General features: G+C 40.2%; 2 protein-coding genes across 2 annotated transcripts; one reads left to right on the forward strand and one right to left on the reverse strand.

Moving 5' to 3' along the window:
* Positions 1-17,595, reverse strand: LOC101352913 (histone H2B type 1). The gene is made up of 2 exons (XM_004384020.3): positions 17,158-17,595; positions 1-225 (listed from the first exon to the last, which is right to left on the reverse strand). The coding sequence occupies exon 1, from the start codon at positions 17,545-17,547 to the stop codon at positions 17,167-17,169; it is 381 nt and encodes a 126-aa protein (XP_004384077.1). The 5' UTR covers positions 17,548-17,595; the 3' UTR covers positions 1-225; positions 17,158-17,166.
* A 207-nt stretch (positions 17,596-17,802) lies between these two features.
* Positions 17,803-26,074, forward strand: LOC101353937 (histone H2A type 1-C). The gene is made up of 2 exons (XM_004384024.2): positions 17,803-18,412; positions 25,924-26,074. The coding sequence occupies exon 1, from the start codon at positions 17,886-17,888 to the stop codon at positions 18,276-18,278; it is 393 nt and encodes a 130-aa protein (XP_004384081.1). The 5' UTR covers positions 17,803-17,885; the 3' UTR covers positions 18,279-18,412; positions 25,924-26,074.
* The last annotated feature ends 503 nt before the right edge of the window (positions 26,075-26,577 follow it).

Genomic DNA, 26,577 nt, shown 5'->3' on the forward strand with positions numbered 1-26,577 from the left:
TGATTTTAATTTTCTTTATATATTTTTCTTTTCATAAATTTCTGCAGTGAACATTTAATATTTTTAAAAACAGAAAAAATAAGTAAATGTTTTAGCCAGATGCTTATTAATCCTTCCTGTTCATTAAAAATACTTCCATTTATCTTCTTCTGGTATCATTTTCATTGGTTTATTTGTGAGATGACCTGTGGTGGAAAACTGATGCCTAAAGTCTGTTTCCTCCTCCTGTAAAAAGAGAGAGGGAGAAAGATAGATTCATTTCCATAATTCATCAGATCCCTGATATTGTACTTGACTCTGAGAACAACAATGATAATGAAGATGGCTGACCTTCAATGGGTGTTTGCTCCGTGCTAGGCACTGTTCTAAGCACTTTATCGATATCAATGCGTTTAATCATTACAACAACTTTATGATATAACTACCATTATTCTCCCAGTTTTATAGATGAGGAAATTAAGGCACAGAGAGGTTGAATTTTCCAGGTGACACAGCTGTTGGATGGTGATGCTCTGCAGTAAAGCCATACCTTCTAGCACTTAAGCCTAGGTGTGCTCTTAAATAAGGGATGAATGACCTACTCAGTGTCCTGGAGGAGACAGACTCCCAGATGAAGTTCTATTAGAGCTACATCTTGAAGGGCGAGTAGGAATTTATCAGGTGAGGAAATAGAGTTAGGGCTTTTCACGCAGGAGACACAGTAGTGGCAAAGGCCAGGTGGAGTGGATTATCTAAAGCGGGAAGCATAGGCTTGGCCGTGAGCCAGGTGAGCTGCCCATGAGGGATGAGGAAGGCATTTGCATGATGACAAGTTGAAGAGTTCATGCTTGTTATCCCACACGGGCAAGTGTAACAGTCTCCAGAAGGCTCCTTCTCTCTCTCCGGTGACATAAATCCGAGCTACTGGCAGAGGAAGCCCCCATCCCTCTAGATTTCCTCTTAAATAAGTCTAACGAAACATACCCATTAGATATTAGATATGTTTCCTTACACTTAAGAGAAAAATTTAAGGAAAAATGTCTTTTACTTCCTCTTATTGACAATAAAAGGAGCCCTGGTGGTGCAGTGGTTAAATACTCAGCTGCTAACCCAAAGGTCGGCAGTTCAAACCCACTAGCCACTCCACGGGAGAAAGACGTGGCAAGTTTGCTTCTTGGAAACCCTATGGGGCAGTTCTACTCTGTCCTATAGGGTCGCTATGAGTCAGAATTTACTCGATGACAGTGGGTTTGGGTTTTTTTGATTTGCCGACAAGAAAGCAAAGGAAAAGCTTATTTCATGCTCTCCACGAGTGTGTCCAAACACAGTGCAGGGAGATATATGCAGGGTTTGCTTATTAGAGAATCCCCTTTAATACTTGTGAGGCTGGCAGGGAGAAATGGGTTTCTGTGACGAGGGTTCACACATTTATCCGAGGGTTCATTATTGTGTCTCAGGCTTGACACATCTAACATCCATGCCACACTTCACTTGACAGAGGCTTTTGCTACATGTTTTATATGTACTTGTGAAAAACAGTAGTCTTTAAACAAAGAAGTTGTCTTTAGTCAGGTCCTAAGAAAGGTCATATTTAGGTAAGCTTTAAGATCCACCTGAAGCAGTGCCTGCTGGGAGTGGGCGGTGTCTGTGGGGCAGGCAGTCCTCTCTCTTTGGCCACAAACCATTGACAATCTCAGGTGATTCAAGAGGTGACCTCTGAACAACCAATAGTGCACAAAACAGAGTCACTGTTGCTTCAAATGTACTAGTATTAACAACTCTAAGCGCCACATATTATCTTAAACCCTGTTGAAAAGGCACCAAATTTAAAGACTATGCTCTCCCTCCATGTGCTCCCACTCAGACCTACTCTTACAGGCTCACACCCAGAATGAAAGCAGTGATGATGGCAGTAGAGAAGAAGGGACAGGTAATCTGTTGGAACAGTTCAAAGGTAGAACCAGTAGGGCTTCGATTTCTCCTATTTTCTTCATTACTAATCCAGCCCCTAAGGGCTTCATATGTGCTTTCAACTAACATTTTATTGTCTGAGGTTCATTGAGTTAATATAGCAAAGCACTTAGAACAGTGCCAGGCACATACAAAGTGCTACACCAGCGTTAGCTACTATTACTCTATTAAGCATTGGGATTAACATTACTACAACTATTATCATATCTACTGCCACTCCTGATGTTCTTTCCATACTCTACCTTTTTCCTTTTCCATAGCATTTATCCTACTCTCAAATTCTATATAATTACTTATTATGTCTACTGTTTGTTGCCTGTCTTCCCAGCTAGAATGTAAGCTCCAGGAAGGTAGCAACTTTGCCCTTTTCCAAGGAGACAGTCACTGAAGATGGCTCCTTTGCAGCCAGAGGAACAAGAGCCAGAGGGATGGTCCCTCAGAGTGGGAAGAGAAGGAAAAGAAACCCTCTCCCGAGATCACCCCCAAACCCTGTCCCAGCTCCCCGGCCTCTGTGCTAGATGTTGTCAATGGCCAACAAGAAACCATTGTGGAGTCCCTTGAGAGGGACAGAGGGTAAGGGGGAAGGAGGAGGGTGAGAAAGTCCAATGCAAACTACAAACGATGACTGAGAGTCAGCTTGCTCTGCTTTCACCAAACTTTCTTTTTTCTGCTGGGGCATACAGCCGGGTAGTCTGCAGTCTTCAGTCTTCTTTGCAAGTAGGTGGGGCTGAGACCAGAGTTCTGGCCAAAAGAACATGTGCAGAAGTGATATGTGCCACTCCCAGGCCTGGCCTATAAAAATCTCCCCCACAAAAGCCTTTCTTCCTCTATCTGCTGGCCTGATATTGAGGCTCCGGCAGAGATCTCTGAGGCCCAGAGATGCCCAAGACCAGTCGCAAGCTTGGTAATCCCCATAACACTGTTACTTCTGCCTGCTAGCTACAAAGTTGGGGGTTCCCTCTACCCGCTCAGGATGCCAGCTGTAAGCTCAAGGGTCCCCAGGCCCCCTCACTTCTCACCTACTGGCTCCTACTACTCTCTTGAGTTTGATAATTTGCCAGAACAACTCACAGAACTCAGGAAAATACTATGCTTACGATTACAGCTTTGTCACAGCAAAAAGGATTTGAGCAAAGCGATGCATAGGGCGAGACCCGGGAGGACTCCCAACATGAAGCTTCCATGTCCTAAAGGACGTGCGACCCTCCAAGCACTGATGTCTTTCACCAACCACGAAGCCTATGGAGCTTCAGTACCCAGAGCTTTAACTGGGGGTCTCATTACATATACATAATTGATTGAATCATTGCTCCACATAGTTGAACTCAACCTCCAGCCCCTTTCTCCTGAGGTTGGCTGATACGTTGGTATCACGTGGTGGGTCTTTCTGGCCAGCCCCTACCCAAGAGTCACCTTGTTAGCATAACCTGTTAGGTAGGTGTCACTGTCCAACAAGACACCATTGTGGGGTCCCTTGAGAGGAACAGAGGATAAGAGGGAAAGGAGGAGGAGAGAAAGTCCAAAGCAAAGTGGACTGGAAGTCTAGAGGCCTCATCAAAGATACTTCAGTCACTGTGGAAATTCCAAGGTTTTAGCGGTTATCTCAGGAACTAAGGACAAAGGCCAAATTCTTTGGGTAAAGTTAACTGTAAATCCCACAGCATTCAACAAAACTTTATCGAACAAATGAATTGATTAATTCAATCATTTCGTGCACCTACTGTGTACCAGGCTCAGTGACAGCCCTTGGGAGATACTGCGGTGATCAAATCAGGGCTCGTAACAAATTGGGCGAGACAACTAGACAAGTAATGACCATTACATGCAGTTGCAAGAGGGGTGGTCAGAGAAACTTTGAAGGAAAGTGACGTCCAAACCGACACTTGCAGAATGAGCAGAAGTTTGCCAGGCAGGAAGGAGGGGGAAATACTCAGTAGGTTCAGCATATGTGGAAGGCAAGAAACCATGAAAGGCAGGGTGTGTGCAAATCTGGCTGCAGTACAGAGCATGATGAGGAGAGGAGCAAAAGAGGCCCCAGAGAGTGGGTAGGGGCACATCCCGCAGAACCTTGGAAGCTGTGTTTCAGGAATTTGTAGTTTTTCCTGTTCTTGTTGTTAGTTGTCATCCAATCAATTCTGACTAATGGTGACCCCATGTGTTACAGAGTAGAACTGCTCCATAGAGTTTTCTTGGCTGTAATTTTAATGGATGCAGAGTGCCAGGCATTTCTTCTGCAGTACCTCTGGGTGGCTTTGAATTGACAACCTTCAGGTTAGTAGTTGAATGTAATCTTCACCACCTAGGGACCTTCATAATTTATCCTAAGAGCAAGATAAAGTGCTTTCAGGCCCATTACAGATTACCTATCGCCCCCCAGCTCACAAGCCAGTAGGATGAAGACCTCACTACTCCTTCCACTCATTTCTGGCTGAGTAAAATTCCCAAGCCATTTAGTCTTATTTATGTCTAGAATTGATCAGGCCAAGTTTCACGTCTGATGTTTATAGTCAAGACTCCTGACCACTCTCCAAACCCTCCAAAAAGCCCTAACCCTGCTCGAAATCCTTGACCTCCAGGCTAGCAGGTTTTCTTCCATTCAAGATGGCTGAACCTACATCTTTTCTTTGGAATTCTTAAACACACAATTACTTCCCAATTTAAAAAATATATTTATTTCAAAGCACTAAAACTCAAATTTGTATGTGTGTGTTAACATCTCGTTCCCAAGGTCTATCATCCCAATTGTTTAAGCAAGTCCAAAATAAAAGAAAAAAAGAAAAGAGGGAAAGAAGGGAAGAGGGAAAGAGAAAAGAAAAGTAAGAACGAAGGTTTACACTTACTGCTCTTGAGTCCATTTTTTTTTTTTTTTTTTTTTCTTTTTTTTTTGCTGTTGGAGAACTTAATGTGGTCAGAGGACATGCCCAGGAATGTAACTGATGGAGCCAAGGTTTTTACCCAACGTTACCTCCTCAGAGTAGCTCCGTCTCCTCATAGAATTAATAAGAAAATTAATGATCAAGAATCGACAGTATTGAAGGAAGAAGTCCAACCTGTACTGAAGGCATTGGTGAAAAAAAAGGCTTCAGGAATTGACAGAATATCAGTTGAGATATTTCAACAAAGGGATGCAGTGCTGTAAGTACTCATGTGTCTATGCCAAGAAATTTGGAAGACAGCTACTGAGCCAACCAACTAGAAGAGATCCATATTTGTGCCCATTCCAAAGAAAGGTGATCCAACAGAATGAGGAAATTATTAAACAATATCACACATGAGTAAAATTTTGCTGAAGATAAGTCAAAAACAGTTGCAGCAGTACATCGACAGGGAACTGCCAGAAATTCAAGCTGGGTTCAGAAGAGGATGTGGAACAAGGGATATCTTTGCTGATGTCAGATGGATCTTGGGTGAAAGCAGAGAATACCAGAAACACGTTTAGCTGTGTTTTATTGACTATGCAAAGGCATTCAACTGTGTGGATCATAAGAAGTTATGGTAACATTGTGAAGAATGGGAACTCCAGAACACTTAATTGTGCTCATGCAGAACCTGTACATAGGCCAAGAGGCAGTCATTCAAACAGAACAAGAGGCTATGGAGTGGTTTAAAGTCAGAAAAGGTGTGCATCAAGGTTGTATCCTTTCACCATACTTATGCAATCTGTATCCTGAGCAAATAATCCAAGAAGCTGGACTATATGAAGAAGAAGGGGGCATCAGTATTGCAGGAAGATCATTAACAACCTGCAATATGCAGATGACACAACCTTGCTTGCTGAAAGTGAAGAGGACTTGAAGCACATACTGATGAAGATCAAAGACTACAGCCTTCAGTATGGATTACACCTCAACATAAAGAAAACAAAAATTCTCACAAATGGACCAATAAGCAACATCATGATAAATGGAGAAAATATTAAAGTTGTCAAAGATTTAATTTTATTTGGATCCACAGTCAACACCTATGGAAACAGCAGTCAAGAAATCAAACGATGTATTACATTGGACAAATCTGCTGCAAAAGACCTCTTTCAAGTGTTAAAAAGCAAAGATATCACTTTTAGGACTAAGGTGCACCTGACCCAAGCCATCGTATTTCCAGTTGCCTCATATGCATATGAAAGCTGGACAATGAATAAGGAAGCATGAAGAAGAACTGATGCCTTTGAATTATGGTGTTGGTGAAGAATATTGAATATACCATGGACTGTCAAAAGAATGAACAAATCTGTGTTCGAAGAAGTACGGCCAGAATGCTCCTTAGAAGTGAGGATGGTGAGACTTCTATACTTTGGACATGTTATTAGGAGGGACCAGTCCCTGGAGAAGGACATCATGCTTGGTAAAGTAGAGGGTCAGTGAAAAAGAGGAAGACCCTCAATGAGATGGATTGACAATGGGCTCAAACATAGCGATGATTGTGAGGATGGCACAGGGACTGTCGTACATAGGGTCACTATAAGTCAGAACCTACTCGATGGTACCTAATACAACAACAACAATTTTATCATGCCACCTATCAATATCATTCCTACTTTTATATCCCCTCTGAGTCTGCAGCAGGGAGACCTAAAGCAAGACGTGAACATCCATAGAAAGATGAAGTCAGCTCCTTTTATTAATTATTTTACAAATTGCATACTGGATGATTGGCAAGTCTCACTTTTTTCCCCTCAGAATGGAGATGGAGGAGTAAGGTAGTAGCTCATTCTCCAGATTTACTTTGTTTTTCCTAATTTATAATGAACGTATATTACCTGAGGTTATGATCAGCTGATTTTCAGAGTCTAAAGAATTTAGTCAGAGCCAAGAATGTCTTGCACGAAGGTCACGGGCAGTTGTGCTCTATGCCCAGTTTATTTTTCTGCTTATTCATCCAGGATTGTGCAAGGTGAAGGTTTGGAAACACTAACTAATCTTGAAGGCATTTAATTTAGGACTGCTGGGACTATCTGGCAAAATATTGAAACTATACACTCTTCCAAATCTGGAAGATTCAAGATAAATGATATGTGTCATCCTTTATGGCCACAGGAATATGCTTACAGAGCTAATTAAGTGTGTGTGGGGGAAAAAAAAAGTCATTTTCTGTCAACCTGTTGGACAAAGGTAAACACAATGGAATCAGCTGTCATTCATTTTATATCAAATCATTTGTGAAATCCCCATCATTTATGAGAGGCCAGCTTCTACCGAGGTCTTTAGTTTTTCATTAAGCTGCCTCAACTCCTTTTAGAGGCCTAAGATTGTTATAGAGAAAATGTGTCAAACAGCAGCAGACACTGAGCACTTATTACATGCCAGGCATTCTTCTAAAGACTTAATATGCATTAAAGAACTTTAATCTTCACAAACGCCCTAGAAAGTGGTGTTATTACCATCATCCTCAAGGTGAAGATGAGGACATTGAGGTACAAAAGGATTAAATGATTTATCTCAAAATCACAACGTGAGTAAGTGGTGAACTGAAAGCCATACCTGGATTCTGCCTCCAGAGGCTACCCTTTTTTCACCATGGAGCAATGCTGGGCAGCCATTTTACTTGCATGATACCATGTCTGGGATAAGTGCTTTATATTTGCAATTTCACTTGATCATCAACCCATCTTAATAAGTAGGTAATTATTACCACCCTACAGGCTCAGGATATTGGGCTTGTTGAAGTAGGTCAAAGATGTTTAGTTAACTATTAGCACACTGTTGATTTGTGTACAAGTTATATCAAGCAGCAGACTGATTTCATCCAACAAAGGCAAAAAATATGATTCGTATAAATGGGGGAGAAAAAACCTGCAGACTGCTGGAATAGGATACTGTGGTTGTACATTACATTCAGTAGCAAAGCTTTCAGTCTGGACAGTCTGTTCTTGGATAAGCCAAGGAGGACCTTTAAAGAAATTCATTAGTGATGCTCTAGAATCTCTTAAGCTTGACTGTGGAGCATACACGACAGGCTGTCTCTGCGTGACATCTTCTACTGTTGCTCCAGCAGCATATCGATCTTAGGCAGGGCACATCTTCACCATATCCTGTATCAGAGTTTCAACACCCCTATTTTGGTCCAAAAATTTTTCAGAAAGGAGCAGATTAAATCAAGTGGACTTTAGTCTCTTTTTGATAATACCTCTGTAACAACATTTAATCATCTGCATATTAAGAGTCCCTGGGTGGCGCAAACGCTTAAGCACTCAACTATGAACTGAAAGGTTGGCAGTTCAAACCCACCTAGAAATGCCTTGGAAGATAGGCCTGGCAATCTGCTTCTGAAAGGTCACAGTCTTGAAAATTTTATGGAGCACAGTTCTACTGTGCACATATGGGGTCACCATGAGTCGGAACTAACAACAACAGCAACATATTAGGCAAAGGAGGAAGACATAATAAGAAAGGCAATCACAAATATTTATTATAAGAAATATTTGAAATCTATATTGTCTCTAAATTTTTAATTGTCTTGTCTTAATTAAAACAAAATAGTTCTCAAAGATTAGCTTGGTCAACTGTAGTTGAACAAGTGTCATTTTTAAAAAATTGATTGTTTCAATTCTAATTCAGGCCATAGAAATAAATTATGTAGGGCACATTCTTATTTAGGAATTTTTAGTCAAGGTAGAGGTCCTTGTTAAAAACATGCAAAGACTCTTAATAAAATGTAATTTAGTGTCCCCTAAATTACAATACTGGAAAGGCCAGATCAAAAATTTAATCATTGGAAAGACTGACGATAGAGAAAAGAGCAAAACAGAGAACCACAACAAGAAGACGGAGGAAAAAACAGATCTCATCTTGATCTGTTGAATCTAGGGAGAAAATTTCCCACTTCCAGAATTCTGGAGGTCTTTTAACGAGTCTCAGAATTGGATTTCCAATGAGAGTATATATTAAGTGGTGGAATTCTAAGCATGTTTACATTTAGAAGTACATAACCATCTGTGCTGAAGCTTAAAAACAACATTTGTAATTAAGAGCAGTATTGTTGTTGTTAGGTGCCGGCCGGTTGGTTCTGATCAACAGAATGAAACATTTCCCGGTCCTGTGCCATCCTCTCAATCCTTGCTATGCTTGAGCCCATTGTTGCAGCCACTGTGTCAGTCCATCTCATTGAGGGTCTTCCTTTTTTTTGCTGACCCTCTATCTTACCAAGCATGATGTCCTTCTCCAGAGACTGGTCCCTCCTAATAGCATGTTCACAGCATGTGAGACGAAGTCTCGCCATCCTCGCTTCCAGGGAGCATTCTGGCTGTACTTCTTCCAAAACAGACTTGTTTGTTCTTCTGGTAGTCCATGGTATATATTTAATATCCTTCGCCAACACCATAATTCAAAGGCATCAATTCTTCTTCTGTATTTTTTATTCATTGTCCAGCTTTCGCATGCATATGTGGCTTGGGTCAAGTATACCTTAGTCCTTAAAGTGACATCTTTGCTTTTGAACACTTGAAAGAGGTCTTTTGCAACAGATCTGCCCAGTACAGTGCAAACTAGAAACAGCCTTTTCCATTATAGTTGTAAAGTTGACTTTTGTTGGAGTCTCTTTTAATATATTTAGTCCTTATTTGTATATTATGTAGAGGTGTGTTTGACAATATCATTTTTTGGAAACGTAGCTTGCATTTGTCAGATATTTGCCAATGTAGCTAACATAAGTTACTGGTAATATCTGTCAATATAGAATGTCCCAAGGTGAAACATGTCAAAACAGAAGAAAACCCGTGTCATATGAATCTTCTAGAACAATTTCAAGTCATGAAAATTTATGAGCATTTTTAGATGTAGACCACATTATCATTATTATCAAGTTAGGGATAAAATTTCGGCACAGGAAGATGAATTTCTTTGGGGCAATTTTTACTTTAAATTATCTTGTTTTATCTTCTCTGCATTTTGGGAATGATGTGGACAATGATGATTCTGTCTACTAAGAATACTTTTCTATAGATTTTTACAAAAAATTTTTACCTATAATCTCATTTTCCATCATTTAAAAATATTGTAAGTATTCCCACACGGGAAAACAAAATCGATATACTTTGAAACAATTACAGGAAATTGTTTTGTTAATGTTGTGGTCCTTGGGGGAGGAGGGTTTGAAATATTGCCTTACCTTTACACTTTTTCAGTCTATAATAATTATAGATAAGGCAAGATTCAGTCACTTGCCAAGTCTGCCAGTAACCAGTATTTTTGTAAAATTTGAATTTATTTGTCCGTGTCACTCATTGGGATTATTTTCTTACATGATTATAAAGTCTGGAGATGGTTGGGGGATACCTAGCAGCATGAGAAATTCAATATAGTCAATGACTTTTTGATGAGGGAGTGGTTGTATGTGATTTTATTTTTTCACATCTAGAAATCAGTAGGCAATTATCATTATAATCTACTAAGGGTGATGAAACCATTAAGGGCTATTTGTTTGCACAGCAATCAGAGCATTTTCTTTAGTATAGGCTTTAATATTAACAACTGAGATTTTTAGTTATTCTTTGTCATCCATGAGTAATTATCGTTTTCTCTCCCAATATTGATTGAGTTGTCTGGATAAGTTAGAAAACATCTTTGTTTTCATATAAGTTAAAATGATAAACGACCCTCAAGAATATTGACTATGAGTATACATGTCAACTCTTAAGCCTCTAGCAAAATGATATTCTCATATCTAGCTATTAAGTAGACTGAATTATTGCTTATGGAATATTTAAAAGTTAGAATATAACAGAAAAAAACATACTTTGATTATTCTTCCGATATGATCCCTTTCCAAATAATATTACGTCAAGATTGTAATTAGGGCCAAACATCAGACAAACCTCAATGAGACAAGTTTAACATGAGAACAGCTGTTAGAAAGTCATGGGATTTACGTTTATTGGGAGAAGGAGATTGGGAAGCTGGATTTAGATTGAAATAACTTTTAATAATATAACAAGCAGATTGAACAAAGATTTTATAGGTGCTATGTGAAAAATACCTAATTATTTTAGCATTCCACCTTTCTTTAAGGTGTGGGAATAAATATTTGGCTACACAATCGCTACCTAGGAAATCCCAAAGGTGGTTTTTGGTGTAAGAACATCTTAACAGATACATTATTTTAAATTTAGAGCTTGAATTTAGGATAAGTAAAAAATAAAGTTGTCAAAGAAAACTAGTTATTATTTATATGAACATAAATCATGGGTATATAAAAACAAAATGGCTGCCGTCTTATTCTGGAGTGATGATATTTAAAACACAGCATAAAGTGATGGTAGCGTGCTCTTTCTAAGGTGAAGTACTTTTGTTAAAAATGATTTAAAGCCTGGCAAAAGCACAATGATACATGGAAAGTTCTATTTTTGAACACTGGATTTTTCTCTTCATTGCATTGTTTTGCCTCTTAACAAATCCTAATAAACGTTTATGTGTATTTATTTGCATATACACAAATAATCATTATGTTGTTGTTTTTAGGTGCTGTCAAGTCGGTTCCGACTCATAGCGACCCTATGCACCACAGAACAAAACACTGCCCGGTCCTGCGCCATGCTCACAATTGTTGTTATGCTTGAGCCCATTGTTGCAGCCACTGTGTCAATCCATTTCATTGAGGGTCTTCCTCTTTTTCACTTACTCTGTACTTTAACAAGCACGATGTCCTTCTCCAGGGACTGATCCCTCCTGACAACATGTCTGAAGTATGTAAGATGTAATCTCACCATCCTTCCTTCTAAAGAGCATTCTGTTGTACTTCTTCCAAGACAGATTTGTTCGTTCCTTTGGCAGTCCATGGTATATCCAATATTCTTCGCCAACACCACAGTTCAAAGGCGTCAATTCTTCGGTCTTCCTTATTCATTGTCCAGCTTTCACATGCATATGATGTGACTGAAAATACCTGGCTTGGGTCAGGTGCACCTTAGTCTTCAAGGTGACATCTTTGCTTTTCAACACTTTAAAGAGATCTTTTGCAGCAGATTTGCCCAATGCAATGTGTCATTCATTATAGACTGGCAAATTAAAAGCCTTTAACTTTGACTCTAAAGTATATTTACCTTATCAGCATAAGACAGTGCATGTTAAACTGAATGTACTATATTAGTGAACCACAACAACTTCCTTAATAAATAAACATAATAAACATGGCCATTATCTTGTATGCATGTTTGTGTTTCTCTGTAGATATAGTACCTGGTAGAGCTGTTTGTATTAATGACAGCCCGTAACCAAAGTTCATAGAGACCCTATAGGACAGAGCAGAACTGTCCCATAGGGTTTCCAAGAGAGTGGCTGGTGGGTTCAAACTGCTGACCTTTTGGTTAGCAGCCGAACGTTTAACCACTTTGCCACCAGGTCTGTGAGTCAGAATTGATGCTATAGCAACGGGTTTGGTTTTATTGTTTTTTTTTTTTTTTTTTCCTTTTTTTTCATTTTTTTAACCAGAGCAGGCAATTGTGTTCCCTCACAGGCACAAAGAAAGGAGGAGGCAGTCATCCAAAACCCTCCTGGCCCTCTTGGCCTACTAGTACACAGTACATATCCCTTTTACAAATTTAAAGTGACAAAAACATGCATGTCTATTACCATTCTCCAAAGGCATCTGTACATTCTCTAACCTGTTAACTGATGGTCATTCTATAACTGATGGTCATTCTATATTTTATACCGTTTAAAAATATTAGCCACCACTCATCTCTCAGTTTGTTGTACTGTGGTGGCTTGCATGTTGCTGTGATGCTGGAAGCTATGACACCGGTACATCAAATACCAGCAGGGTCACCTATGGTAGACAGGTTTCAGCGGCGCTTCCAGGTGAAGATGGACTAAGAAGAAAGGCCAAGCAATCTACTTCTGAAAATTAGCCAATGAAAACCTTCTGAATCACAACAGAACATTGTCTGACTCACTTGTTTTGGACATGTCATCAGGAGGAATCAATTACTAGAGAAAGATACTATGTCTGGTGAAGTAGAGGGCCAGCGAGGGCATGGATAAGCCCCTCAGTGAGACAGACTGGCACAATAGATGCAATCATGAACTCGAACATGCTGGCAGTCAGGCGGATGATGCAGGACCGGTCAAAGTTTCATTCTGTTGTACATAAGGTCACCATGAGTCAGAGTCACCTCAACGGCAGCTAACAACAACAACAAAAATAAGACTTGCATAGATTAAATTTGTTTTTAGTGAAGTGTATTTTGTATCCTTCAATTTAGAAATTGTCTAGGTATCCAAAGATTGGGCATCACTAATTTATATTCATGCAAGTTATTAAAGTTATTGATGGATTCTGAATTTAATATTTAGCTGCACATTGAATCCTTATGATCTGTAGCATTATAAAAATTAATTCTAGTTTTAAAATAGTATTACCTATTATGATTTAATTTAGTTGAATGCATAATTCACAATGTTATAATTACAAATAAAGTGATTGTTAGCTCACCCAGCCAGTAAACATAATGGAAGAAATTTAGTAAATTCAAATTAATTAAACTTTTTTTTAAAGAAAATAAATCCTAGACTTGTGTATACTAGAATATTGGGCTAACATTACTTTTACATTATGATAATAATAAAGAAAAAGATATTGAATTATTTTAAAAGCAAACTTATTAAGCCAGCTAATTTGTCCAAAAAGTTATCTTGACTAGAAACATTATGTAGTTCTTTTCCCTATAAAATTACACAGTAGGTATTAAAATTTTTAAGTTACTTAGAGTTCTATTTTGTTTATTACCTTGTAACCTGATAACTAAGGCCATTTAAATAAACTCACTGTTAAACTTTTTTTTAATCTGAGTTAGTTTAAAAAGGCAGCCCACTTAAAGCAAAAGGAGAATTTTGATTTTTTTAGAAATATTTGGGTTATTATTATTTTAAATTGATGTGTTTATTAACCTTTATGTAATTTAATTTACTAATTTCCTCCAGAGGCAGACAATTTGCTCAAATGTATTTTATACTTGTAAAACAGAAAATGTTCTCAAGTCTTGTGCAAATTTAGAGGAGCTAATCGTGATAATGAACAGAATTTAAGGTAGGGAGAAACAGAGCCACAGGTATCTATTAAGTATGCTGATCAGTTAAAGAAACAAAGGCATGTAATTAGGATCAGAGATCCTTCAGGAAGCACCACTAGTGAGAATCTGAGTAAATTCCGTGACCCTTTTCTAAGTTTGGTAGGAAATTCTCTTTTCCATTGCCATATCCCTTACAGTGGAGGTCACTGAGTGGCATGAAAGGTTTGCATTCAACTACTCACTGAAAGGTTGGAGGTTTAAATTTACCCAGGTGCAGTGAAAGAAAGGCCTGGCAATCTGATTCAGTAAAAATTACAAGCAAGAAAATCCTATTGAGCAGTTCTACTCTGTTAATACATGGGGTTGCCATGAGTCGAAATAGACTTAATGGCAATGGGTTTGCTTTGTTTTCAGTTCTTTATAATAAACATATTTAGATGAAAATATTAAATCTTTGTTTTATATGGGTATTGGGAGCCCTTTTTTTTTCTGACTCAAAAGTAAGCTATATAGTGATATAAATTTCTCTCTCCTCTCTAACCTTATCTAAAGAGCCTGAAGGGACATTAATTTGGAAAGACTGAATCATAAACTTTACAAGCTTCCAGATAGCAAGTAAAGAGACAGGCCTTTGCATGCTGGGGATTCGATTTTCTTGGTTTCCTTCTTTTCCTGGGCCTCTTGTTAGGCCTAATGCTTTATTAAAGTCAAAAGTTACTACAGGAGGCCATTTTATGTTCATGTCATCTTTGATACAGGAATGCCATTTTGCCAAATATTGATAAGTATTTGGACCCATAATGAGTAAACAAGAAAAAAAAAAAAAGTTTTGGGAGGAGGAAAGAGGCTCTCATCTTTACAATTACAGGAACTCACAATATGTAAACATATAACACCAAACACAGTGGATACCATCAAAGTCAAAAAAGAAAAAACACAGCGACTTCCTGACTCTGTGTTCTCAAATGCCAGAGAAAATCAGAATCTTCAAATGCAAACAGCCAAAATAAATAAATAATGAATGAATCAGATTCCAAATTAATTACTTAATAATTTGACAAAAAAGCCATAACTCAAATTCCACTATCACTGCTACCAGTGTGCCAATCAGCCAAACACAATCAAAAGCAGAACCAGAACGAGAAACAAACTTGGGCAAGAATAAAATTTCACATGCAAGAACCAAAGTTTATAATCACTACAACAAAGGAGCCTAAGGGGAGAGCAAAAAACTCAAGGGGACCTTCATATTGGTTTCTATGGTAGACAATGTCTTGGTGGAACCTCCAGAAATAAATGGTTAAGAAGTTAATAATTAGCTTGCTGTTTACGCGTATCAAAGTGAGAATAAGCAATAGAATTGTTTCATCTCACAAAGGCAAAAGCAGAATTTATATAAGAGAAAAGAGGGAAGAGGGAGGAAAAGAAATCTGCAACCAGCCTGAGAACAATGAATCTTCTTTGCACATTTTTTGGGTAAACTGATTAGTCGGCAGTTAGGAGACAGGTTAGTCTAGATAGGACCATCAGTCCTTAAGGCCTGACTGAAAAAAAAAACAGTTGCCATGGAGTCGATTCCGACTCTTGGCGACCCTACAGGACGGAGTAGAACTGCCCCTGAAGAGTTTCCAAGGAGCACCTGGTGGACTGGAAGCATAGAAAAAGCAATCTGAGGTGTTGAAGGACTTTGGGAAATCTTAGAGTCCGGCTGAGAAACATGCCTGACAAGCTTACACCATCAGCACCTCCACCTTATTAGGCCAAAGCTGCACTGTTTCTCATCAGAATTTCTCAGGTAACTTGTCCAGGTAGACAGCCAGGGGTGGCAGAGCTATTTAAACAGTGGCCTGTCTGGCACCAGTGACAGGCCTTTTTATATAAGATATGTTTCTTAGGTGTCAAAGAGAACTGCAGTTTTAAGATCATGTGGTCTTCATATTAAGTAATTTCATAATCTAAATCACATGGTGTTTTAACTGGTAAAAATCTGAGCTTTGAACTGGTTTGTTCTGGTTCGAACTCCTACGGAGAATTTGCATTCCCACCCCAGATACACTGAATCAGAATCTACATTTTAACAAGCTCCTTGGGTGATTCTTATGTACACACCTGGGAATCTTACTGTATGCACATACCTGGGGATCTTGTAAAAATGCAGATATGTACATAAGAATCACCAGGATTCTGATTCAGTATACCTAGGGATGGAAATGAAAATTCTCAGCAGGGCGTTGAACTAAAAGGAACTGGTTCAAAGCCCTGGTAATCTTTTTCTGTTCAATATAAATTTTATTTCCTGTATTTTCCAATGTTTTTACTAGAAAACAAACTTCACTCCTAGGCGCCAAAAATGTGTTTTAGCCTTGGATAAAATCTCAGACAGGAGAAGTGCTTCCACTCTTTCATCTGAAAACGTCTGTCTGCAGCAAAGATCATCAGAAAAAGTATTCAATGGAAAGTAGAAATTTCCTAGACCACAAGCCAGGCTGCAGTTGTCTGGAAATTTTTCTCCAGTGAGCACCTTTGATTTTGCTAAGTTTGTTGGCTTCTTGCTCCTCCCCAACCCCTGCCTAGTATTTACTTTCAATTCAGCCTACGGAGGCTTGTCAGCTTGCCCTAGCACCTGCATATGAAAAACCATTCCGATGCTCAGGCTACACCCGATCAATTACGTCAAGCAGTGAGGATTGAACCAGGAATCTTAATTTTGTTTATAAACCTCCTAAGTGACGCACTGTACAACTAAAGTTGAGTACTATGCAAATTAAGCATAACCGAACAACTCTGAAAAGTAGAGGCTAAAATGTTGCAGCGGTTGAGTGCAGATTCAGTCTGAGTTTGAATCTTCAGTAAATGACCCCTAACTGAAAAAGAGTAGTCTTAGTTACTAACATTTTTGACAATCACAAAAACTACAGCCCAGCACACAAAAAAGCTTAACCGCCCCAAACGTCAAAATAAAGTACATGGGACATCAAAACTGTAAACACTGGTACATGAATTCTAGTTCCGTACTACCTTACTCCCATTAAGTGGGAAGGCCACGAATACCTGCACTTTACATTTTCTATTAACAGAGCGCAATACCTCTCGCCAAAACAAAACCGTTTTAAAAAAATAAACAAATAAACCTGATTACAGCTCCCTTTGTGGATAAACGGGTGGCTCTTAAAAGAGCCTTTGTGGTTAGCTGTAACGATGCTTACTTGACAGGTTTACTTGGAGCTGGTGTACTTGGTGACAGCCTTGGTGCCCTCGGACACAGCGTGCTTGGCCAGCTCCCCGGGCAGCAGTAGGCGCACGGCCGTCTGGATCTCCCTGGACGTGATGGTAGAGCGCTTGTTGTAATGCGCCAGGCGAGACGCCTCGCCGGCGATGCGCTCGAAGATGTCGTTGACGAACGAATTCATGATACCCATGGCTTTGGACGAAATGCCGGTGTCCGGGTGGACCTGCTTCAGCACCTTGTACACGTAGACGGAGTAGCTTTCTTTGCGGCTGCGCTTGCGCTTCTTGCCATCCTTCTTCTGCGCCTTGGTCACCGCCTTCTTGGACCCCTTTTTAGGAGCTGGAGCAGACTTCGCTGGTTCAGGCATTTTAAGGATTCAAAACACCGGGAAAACAATAAGAACAAAGAGCGGATTTCTGATACTTATAGGGCCTTATATGCTAATGAAGGGTGCAAAGAGTGTCTTAGTTAATTGGAAGACAGACAGCGGACCTGTCATCCAGGGGCAGAACTATGCAAATTATGTATAGAAATGCAGCTTTTCTATTGGCTACTTACTTCTAGCCAATCAGAGAGTAATCTTTACTCCCCAGGAAATGCCTATAAAAGCGGCGGTGCTTTACCTACTTCCCGGATTATTCTGTTTTTGTGTGTCGGTTGTTTTTCTGAGTTTTTTTTTATTTTTCTTTTACGTGTTTGGTTGCAATGTCTGGACGTGGCAAGCAAGGCGGTAAAGCTCGCGCGAAAGCGAAGTCTCGTTCTTCCCGGGCGGGTTTGCAGTTTCCCGTGGGGCGTGTACACCGCTTGCTCCGTAAGGGTAATTACGCGGAGCGGGTCGGGGCTGGTGCACCTGTGTACTTGGCGGCGGTGCTGGAGTACCTGACAGCTGAGATTCTGGAGCTGGCGGGTAACGCTGCTCGCGATAACAAGAAGACGCGCATCATCCCGCGCCACCTGCAGTTGGCCATCCGCAACGACGAGGAGCTCAACAAGCTGCTGGGCCGCGTGACTATCGCGCAGGGCGGCGTCCTGCCCAACATCCAGGCTGTGCTGCTGCCCAAGAAGACTGAGAGCCACCATAAGGCCAAGGGAAAGTAATTTAATAATACGTGTCTGAGCTTCAGAAAACACTTCAAATACAAAGGCTCTTTTCAGAGCCCCCCCCCACGGTTTCGAAAGAAGAGCTGAGGTCACTCTTATATTTTGAAGTTAAAATGGCAGAAAATACAAAGGTAAGTAAACTACAAACTATTAGTTTTTAAAAAGCTTTAACTTTTGGGGGGAAAGGCTGGGTGTTGTCAGAAACTAGGCTCTCGGTAGAAGCTGGTAAAATTCTTTTTGATCCTAGTATTTAGTGTATTTCAGAATATCTTTACAAGTACATACTTTTTACAGACGAGGTATTTGACCGTAGTTAGTAACGTCTAACTAAAAATGTAAGCCCACATTGCGTCTCTTTAATTTGTGCTCGACTTCCTGTTTCAAGCTACTCGGAGGTTCTCGAAGGCAAAGCTCCTCCGGAGCGAAATGGCGGCCTCTAGCCAAATCCACCTAGGGTGCTTTTCTTTTTAAGCTGCAGCCGCGCCCGGCTTTGCCTAATAACGGGAGAGTTCTAGGTTCTGTTCATGTTAATGCTTATAAAGTACCAAGACTTGTTGACGTGGGTCTCTGAAAATAATTTCCCCGAGTTAGTTGGCTCAGAATACTTGCTGAATCTAGGATCGAATTGCTGCTCCTCCCCCGTTTACCAGTTGTTTTACTAGGGTCACTTTCTAACCTGGGCTTGTTTTGTCATCTATAAACTGGGGGTAAATGATAGTATTTTACTCCAGTTCTTAAGTTATCCAATGCCCCTAGAACAGTGCCGGATAATTCAGCTAACTAAAGTTAAAACTTTTAAGAGGGTCAAATGCCTAGGCTCCTAACATAGCCGGAAAAGAGGGTAGAGGAGGGCCTCAGGCCTCCCCAAAACTTGGGGTTACAGACCTGGTAAATTAGCTGATCTTCCTCCGAGAAGTGGTGATCTGGGACCCTGCAGAAATATTTGGAGTACTGTTTCCCTGGGTTCTTTTGTTAGGTGGTTTGAGTGACCTGATTTGCGCTTTGACGGGGAATGAGTAAGCTGGGAGTGAGGGCGAGTGGGCCAAGGTCTGCCCTGACGCGCACCGGCTCCGAGGGCCTGAGAACAGCCAGCCTTTTACATGCCCTCGAATCTCCACTGGAGCGCTTCGCGAGGAATCGTTTTTAGTATTCACACTTGAGTGTGTACTAGGAGAGAGTCCAAGCAGAGGCTGGTTGTCCGGGACGACCTCCCACTTCACAGATAGTGGCACCGGATGCCGCGCGGTCTTGAAATAGCTTCCTCGCCTTCCCTCCATTCTCGGCTCGATTCCAAAAGTTTGGTGAGGGCACAGTGGGCGGAAAAACAACTTAGCCACACGTTAGAATCTCCAAGGACTTTTTAAAGTTAGATTCTACTGAGCAGCCGGGCTGAGAACCATCAGACCAGGGAAGTGAGGCCTCCTCGGAGACAGGGCGGCCACTCTCTGCTCGCTGAGTTCCGGCCGGGGTCCGCTGAGGAGCGGGTTCTTTCGGCTCAGCATTTCCTGTATGTTGGAAAACTTGGCTTCTTGGGTGGAGTTGGTTTGTATGAGCCTTGAGATCCCTTTCATTAGCTAACCAGGCTCCACCGCTAACTAGGAGTGCGACGTTGGGCGAGATACTTAACCCTCTCCCAGTTTCCTTGGCAGCCTTTCTTCACCTTGTGATGAAAAGAATGGGCTCAGCACTGTGGGTCCTGAGGAGTGCTAACGAAAATGGCTAACACCTATTAGGCAGTTCTACCCAGTTTCTGTGTATTAACTCATTTAATTCTCCAAGTAATCTTAAAGATAGGTATCATCCTTATCCCCATTTTGAAGATTAGAAAATTGAGGGACAGAGCTTAAATAACTTGTCTAAATTCCAACACCAGAAAACTAGTATTTCTAATCCCTGGTTATTCTATAACAACCACCACCACCACCCCAAGTCAAAAAATAAACTAGTAAATAATCAATACATAACCAGTCAACTTTGCCCACATAACAAGAATGTTACCAACTGCATCCTAAACGCTATGAAGAATGAAGAGAGAAAATTTGTAACCTACTTAAAGGGAGGAAGGTAAATCGAGACCGTGTTAGCAAGGTAAACTCATAAAATCCAATACATTTTTGATCTAGGGTGGGACAAGTGAAACAAACGGGGAAGATAGTTTAGTAAAGAGCTACAGGATCTGATAAACTGATTTATTGTGGGGAGTAAGAAAAGTGATTACAGAATATTAGAGTTTTGTTTATTTCCCCTGGGCTCCGATAGTAAAACTTTGAATTTGATTATTTAGGAGTGAGTGACACATTGTGTTAATTTTGTTTTATCATCTTTAGCAAGACCTTGAGGTCAAGAACCTCATCTTATTAAACTGTAGATGGTCAGCATAGACCCTGGCATACAAAAGACACTTGATAATTGGGTACTGAATAAATGAGTTGAGTTGGTGGCTAGGCAGCTAGGAAACTATTTGTTCTAGATGGTCAGTTTATTACCAGGGAAGACATAATTACCCACCAGACTAACTGGCTGCTAATAGCATCTTTGCCTTCCAGTAAAAATTCCTTCTGAAAATCCAACTTGCATGAGCAGCTTGCTTTGGAAGCTTCAGAGAAGCACAGAGAAGGTTCCAGATGACCAGGTCTTGTCTAAGAGGTGCTAAGAGCCTGCTCTGCAAACAGATGTTTGTCAAAACTGTCCTAGCTCCCCCTTCCCAACATGCTTCATCACTCCAACACGCTTCTTCAGCTTCCACTTTGAAATGTCACTGTTTATATCCAAAAGTCCTAGTCACTTCTGGAAAAAATTCTCTAGTGAGCAATAAACTCTTGATAGCTTCAGTTGGTTTCCAGCTCTTGAGCAGGGCCCTGGGGAGGACTGTTTAAATTAGGGCAAACTGAGGCACATGCTAAACTCAGACCTCCCAATTACTTACCACACCTGGGCACCAGGGATAAAAGTTGATTCCAGGGATTTACTGAGATGTGAGGCTGAGAAAGAATTATTATTTGGTTATTTTGGACATCCCAAACAGATTGATTTGATACATCATCAATTATAATATCCCTCTTTTAATTTCCTAATAATTTATGGAACAAATATCCTTTCCTTTACTCTGTCTGTCATCTCCACTAACTTCCTATTTTATTTCTGCTATTATTTGAACTTTTTTTTTCCACAAATATGATGAATTTTATAGTCAGCAGTTATAAAAAGCAGTATGCCTTTTAATGCTAGAACTAGGTTACTTTCTACAAGTTTGTCATCTGTTGATCCTAAATTAAGTATAACTGTTGTAACTGCAAAAGATATTGGGGAATATGACACATAGACTTAAAATGACACATAGAAGAAGTGTAGTCATATTGAAAAAATATCAGACTCCATTAAACCAAAAAACTAAACCCATTTCTGATTCTGACTCATAGTGACCCTATAGGACAGAGTAGAACTACCCTACAGGATTTCCAAGGCTGTAATCTTTACAGAAGCAGACTGCCACATCTTTCTCCCGCAGAGCAGCTGGTGGGCTTGAGCCACCGACGTTTCGGTTAGCACCTGAGGTGCTTTAACTACTGCACCAACCTGGGTCCTAGAACTCCATTAAACTTCATTATGTTTGTTTTACAGTAGTTTGTTTGAATTGTAGTTTGGGCAGAGTAAGGGGACAGACTTCACTTAGGACTTATGCATGTTGCTTTTATGGTTGAGGCTCTTTCCGAAAGAAGCAAGTGTGTGTGCTAAGCTTCAGACTCTGGTAATATGGTATTGGTCTTCCAGTCGGAGCTTAACCTTTACCACATCCCTACGCTATCTCAAGGACACTTCAGTGACACTGTCTCAGTGACTACACTATCTCAGTGATGGGTGAGTTTGTCCATTCTTTCCTGTATTTGTGGCAGAGCTGAAAGTACAGGGGTCTGACTTACCTCATGACAAACTGTCCTTGCATTAAATAAATATCTGCGTATCTCAAGATGACCAGACTCTAAATTTTAGAACCTTGGATCTTGGTTCTGTTCCCTATTCTTTACTTTGTCTCCCTAGTGAGTTCAGTTCAGTACCATAGTTTCAAAAGACCATCTATATACACCAATTTTACATCTCCAGGCCTGACCTCTTCTCTGAAATGCAAATATGTGTGTTCAAATTCCATCTTTACTTGGAGCTTTAACAGGCCTCTCAAACTGAATACATCTAGGACAGCGGAGATAAGATGGTGCTTCCTCAGCCTATTCTCCTCCCAAGTCTTCCCCAACTCAGTAAGTTACACTACCAGAAATCCATTTTCTCAAGCCAAAATGTCTTTTTCGTCACAAAGCCAAACTAACTAAGTCATGTCACCTACACTTTCAATACTTACTTTATTCTCCATACTCCTCTGACTTTATCACCATTGCTCTATGCCAACCACCCTGATTCCTCATCCAGCCTGCCAGGCTCTTTGCTGCTTGAAGACATTTACATTGTTGGTCTCTTTTCCTTATCCCCTAATGTTCCGTTTTTGCCGCTTAGGTCTCAGCTCTTCCTCAGAGAGGCCCACCTAAAATAGACCTACCTAGGTGGATTAAAGATCTGTATGTAAAGCATAAATATTAGAATAAATTTTAGGAGTCTATTTGTATAACCTTAATTTGTGTGTGTGTGTGTGTGTGTTTTGGGTTGTCATTATTAAGACAGGAAACACAAAGGCCATATAGGAAAGAACACAGATCATATATGTTAAAAAGAAATATAAAGAGAGTAGAAAATGGGCAGTAAATTGTGATTAATGATTTGTAAAATGTTATACACAAAAGGTTAATGACATCAATTTACAAAGATCTGCAAACTGTTAGGAAAGAGGCAAATAACATAATAGAAAAATGATTAAAGCATGTTTTATACCCCTTACTAAATTCAAATAGCCAGTACCTATAAAAAAACAAAAAACAAAAAACTGAGCCCTTCAAGTAGTTATACTTGGAGTTCCTGGGTGATGCAGACAGTTAAGGTGCTCAGCTTGTAACTGAAAGCTTACAGGTTCAAGTCTACCCAGAGGCACCTCGGAAGAAAGTCCTGGCCATCCACTTTTGAAAAATTAGCCATTGAAAACCCTATGGAGCACAGTTCCACTCTAGCGCGCATGGGGTCACCATGAGTCTGAGTAAACTCGTGGGCAACTGGTTAAGTTACGCTTATTAGAGCAACAAAGGGATATAATTTCTCACCTTTCTCAGTTGCCATTGAGTTGATTCAATAGGCAGCCATTAAAACCAATGAACGCTCAGGTCTGCTGAGAATGAGGAAGAGTTGTTACTGTCATACAAATTTTTGGGAAAGTGTCTTGACAATATTTCTTAAAATTTTTTAATTAGACACTTGGGAGGGGGGTGTGTCTACTGTCTAGAAATAACTGCTCCACTAACTAAGCTTATATGAAATAATGTAATGCGGAGGGTGGGGGGGAAGAACAAACAATTATAACTGTGATTCATCAGAATAACTATCAATAAGGAGACTTAAATTAAACGACGGGACGTCTAGGCTATGGGATATTATGCAACTACCAAAAAAGAATGAGCAGTGCAATAGAATCATACACTGCCAGTGAGAGTAAGTGAATATATAGACATGGCAGAAAACCCATCATATTGTTTATCTCAGGGAGATGATATTGAAGTGGGATAAGAAGAGATTTTTCACTTTTTTCTTAAACATCTGTATGTGAGGTGTTAAAAAGAGTGTGTTCATTTTGTAACCCAAAAAAGGTATAAAAAGTAAAAAAAAAAAAAAAAAAAAGTAGCCTTCCTCTCCCCAAGTTACTTTCTACCACCTGGTTCAGATTCTTTAAAATATAGTATAAGATTCTTTAACTACAATGTGAGATAAGGTTCCTGAGTGGCGCAAACAGTTTGCACTGGACAGCTAACCTAAAGATTGGCAGTTCAAACATACCCAGCAGTACCACAGAAGAAAGGCCTGTTGATCTGCTTCCATAGAGATTACAGCCAAGAAAACCCTATGGAGTAGTTCTACTCTGTAACACCATGAGTTGGAATCGACTTGATAGCAATGGGTTTGGTTTTTGTTTTTGTTTGCCTCTCCCTGTTAGAATCTCTGCTTGGTGAGGTAGGGAACTAGCAGAGGACCTAGGGCATTCGAACATCTAGTGAAAACCAGAGAATGAATGTTTAAGCCCGGAATGCCCTTCCAAAACCCTACACATGCTTATTTGAACTTCTATATTAAAATGTCTGCCCATAAACCATTGCATTGCCTACACCCCTACCTGCCTACCGGGAAGACAATGAAGTTTGGAAGTAAACCCCTTTTGTTTTACACACTCCCACCTTCTTCCTGATTTCTGATGTCTCCAGACTTTGTGTCTCATGATAACCCTCACCCATTGCCGTCAAGTCATTTCCGACTCATAGCAACCCTATAGGACAGAGTAGAACTGCCCCACAGGATTTCCAAGGAGTGGCTGGTAGATTCGAACTGGCGACCTTTTGGTTAGCAGTCAAGCTCTTAACCACTGCACCACCAGGGCTGCATGATAACCCTCAGGAAATCCTTAATTCTTTTAAGGGCTTGTTTTCTGCTAGATAGTATCATGCATAAATGAATCCCATTTAATATGTTACTGAGTCTGTGGTTACTAGATGTTTGCTTAGAATCATGGAAAGAAAAGGGTCACACAGTTGGTGTGTGTGACCAGCACGGTGCTGTTTAATCCAGTTAACACTCTGATCTAGAGCATGAGTTTCTTGAAGAATTCTATCTTAACTCTGGTTCTTCACACTTTTCCCATGTAATAGAGCTTCAGTAAATACTCAGAATGAGTAAGTAAATATATTTGACAATATACTTAAATCTGCACAGAAATGGAGTAATCAGTAATAAAAGCTGCAGGGGCTTGTGAGTTAATCCCATTTTAATCACCACTCGATCTTAAATTCCAGTTCCTGGATATGGAGCAAGAAGCATGACGGTTTCCAGTGCTGTGCTGTTCTAATACAGCAGCCACTAGCCACATGCAGCATTTTAAATTTTAGTTTATAATTAAAAACAGTTCCTCACTAACCACATTGTAAGTGCTCAATAGTCACACGTGGCTGGTGGCTACTCTCTTCGACAGCACAGATACAGAACATGCCCATCATCATAGGACGTTCTGCTGGATAGTGCTGGACTGTGTACTTCTTGCCCCTCTGGGCTGGTGGAATTAACTGAACTTAATCAGCTTCCTCCAGGTGGCATGTGCAGATACAGTTGCCAGACCAAATGCAGGACACCCAGTTAAATTTGAATTTCAGGTAAGCAACAACTTGTTTTAGCATAAGTATGCCCCCAAATATAGCATGAGACTTACTTATACTAAAAATAATTTGTGTGTCTGAGATTAAAATTTAACTGGGCGTTGTGTATTTTTATTTGCCAAATCTGGCAACCCTATCTGAGGAGCTAAATTGGAGCGTGTTCCTGGGAAGTTCGATCCTCTCAACGTGGGACACTACTTTCTATGTGAGGAATGGAAAAGGCATAGTACCCAGAGAGAAGCTAACACATTATGAGAAAACAGGCACGTCAGTTTTTCTGCATGTGTGAAGAAGGCTGAGAAGGAAGTTCTCTGATACATTTACTTTGATTTTTTTTTTCTTTCTTGTAGCTTCTCACTACAGAGAGATGCCAGAAACCGAAGTGTCTGCCAAGCCCACCAATTCTAAGAAATAAATGGGATGGACAGTTTCAGCATTCCTACATCACTGACTAATTCTGCACCTGCAAATTGTTTCCTATTAAAATTTACTCTGGGTTTATTTCTTTGTGTGTATGTGTGTGCACTGGGGGTAAGGAGAGTAGAGGGAGGCAAAAAAAAGTATTATTGAGGAAAAGCTCTCTTTAGTACAAAATGTGTCTAATTTTTGGAATAGGTAATAGCATTTACAAGGTTCAAACAAAACAAAACAAGGCATATATGGAGAATACACTCCCTTCACTGCCCCTAGGTAATCACCTATTTATTATGATGTCAGTCAAGAATAAATACATGTTTTATCTCCATCCTTTCATTCTCAAAGGAGCCCTGGTGACGCAGTAGTTAAGCAGTTCAAACCCACCAGCCATTCCTCGGGGAGAAAGATGTGGCAGTCTGTTTCCGTAAAGATTTACAGCCTTGGGAACCCTATGGGGCAGTTCTACCCTGTCCTGTAGGGCCGCTATGAGTTGGAGTCAACTCCATGGCAGTGAGATTTTATTCTCAAAGTGTGTCAGGCTGCATATACTATCCTGCGCTTCCTTTTTTCCATAATAATGGATCTTG

The sequence above is a fragment of the Trichechus manatus genome, unplaced genomic scaffold (assembly GCF_000243295.1).
Source record: "Trichechus manatus latirostris isolate Lorelei unplaced genomic scaffold, TriManLat1.0 scaffold00115, whole genome shotgun sequence".
NCBI classification, from domain to species: domain Eukaryota; kingdom Metazoa; phylum Chordata; class Mammalia; order Sirenia; family Trichechidae; genus Trichechus; species Trichechus manatus.

Coding starts and splice junctions, on each gene's coding strand:
- LOC101353937 (XM_004384024.2), top strand. CDS start 17,886: ATGTCTGGACGTGGCAAGCAAGGCGGTAAAGCTCGCGCGAAAGCGAAG.
- LOC101352913 (XM_004384020.3), bottom strand. CDS start 17,547: ATGCCTGAACCAGCGAAGTCTGCTCCAGCTCCTAAAAAGGGGTCCAAG.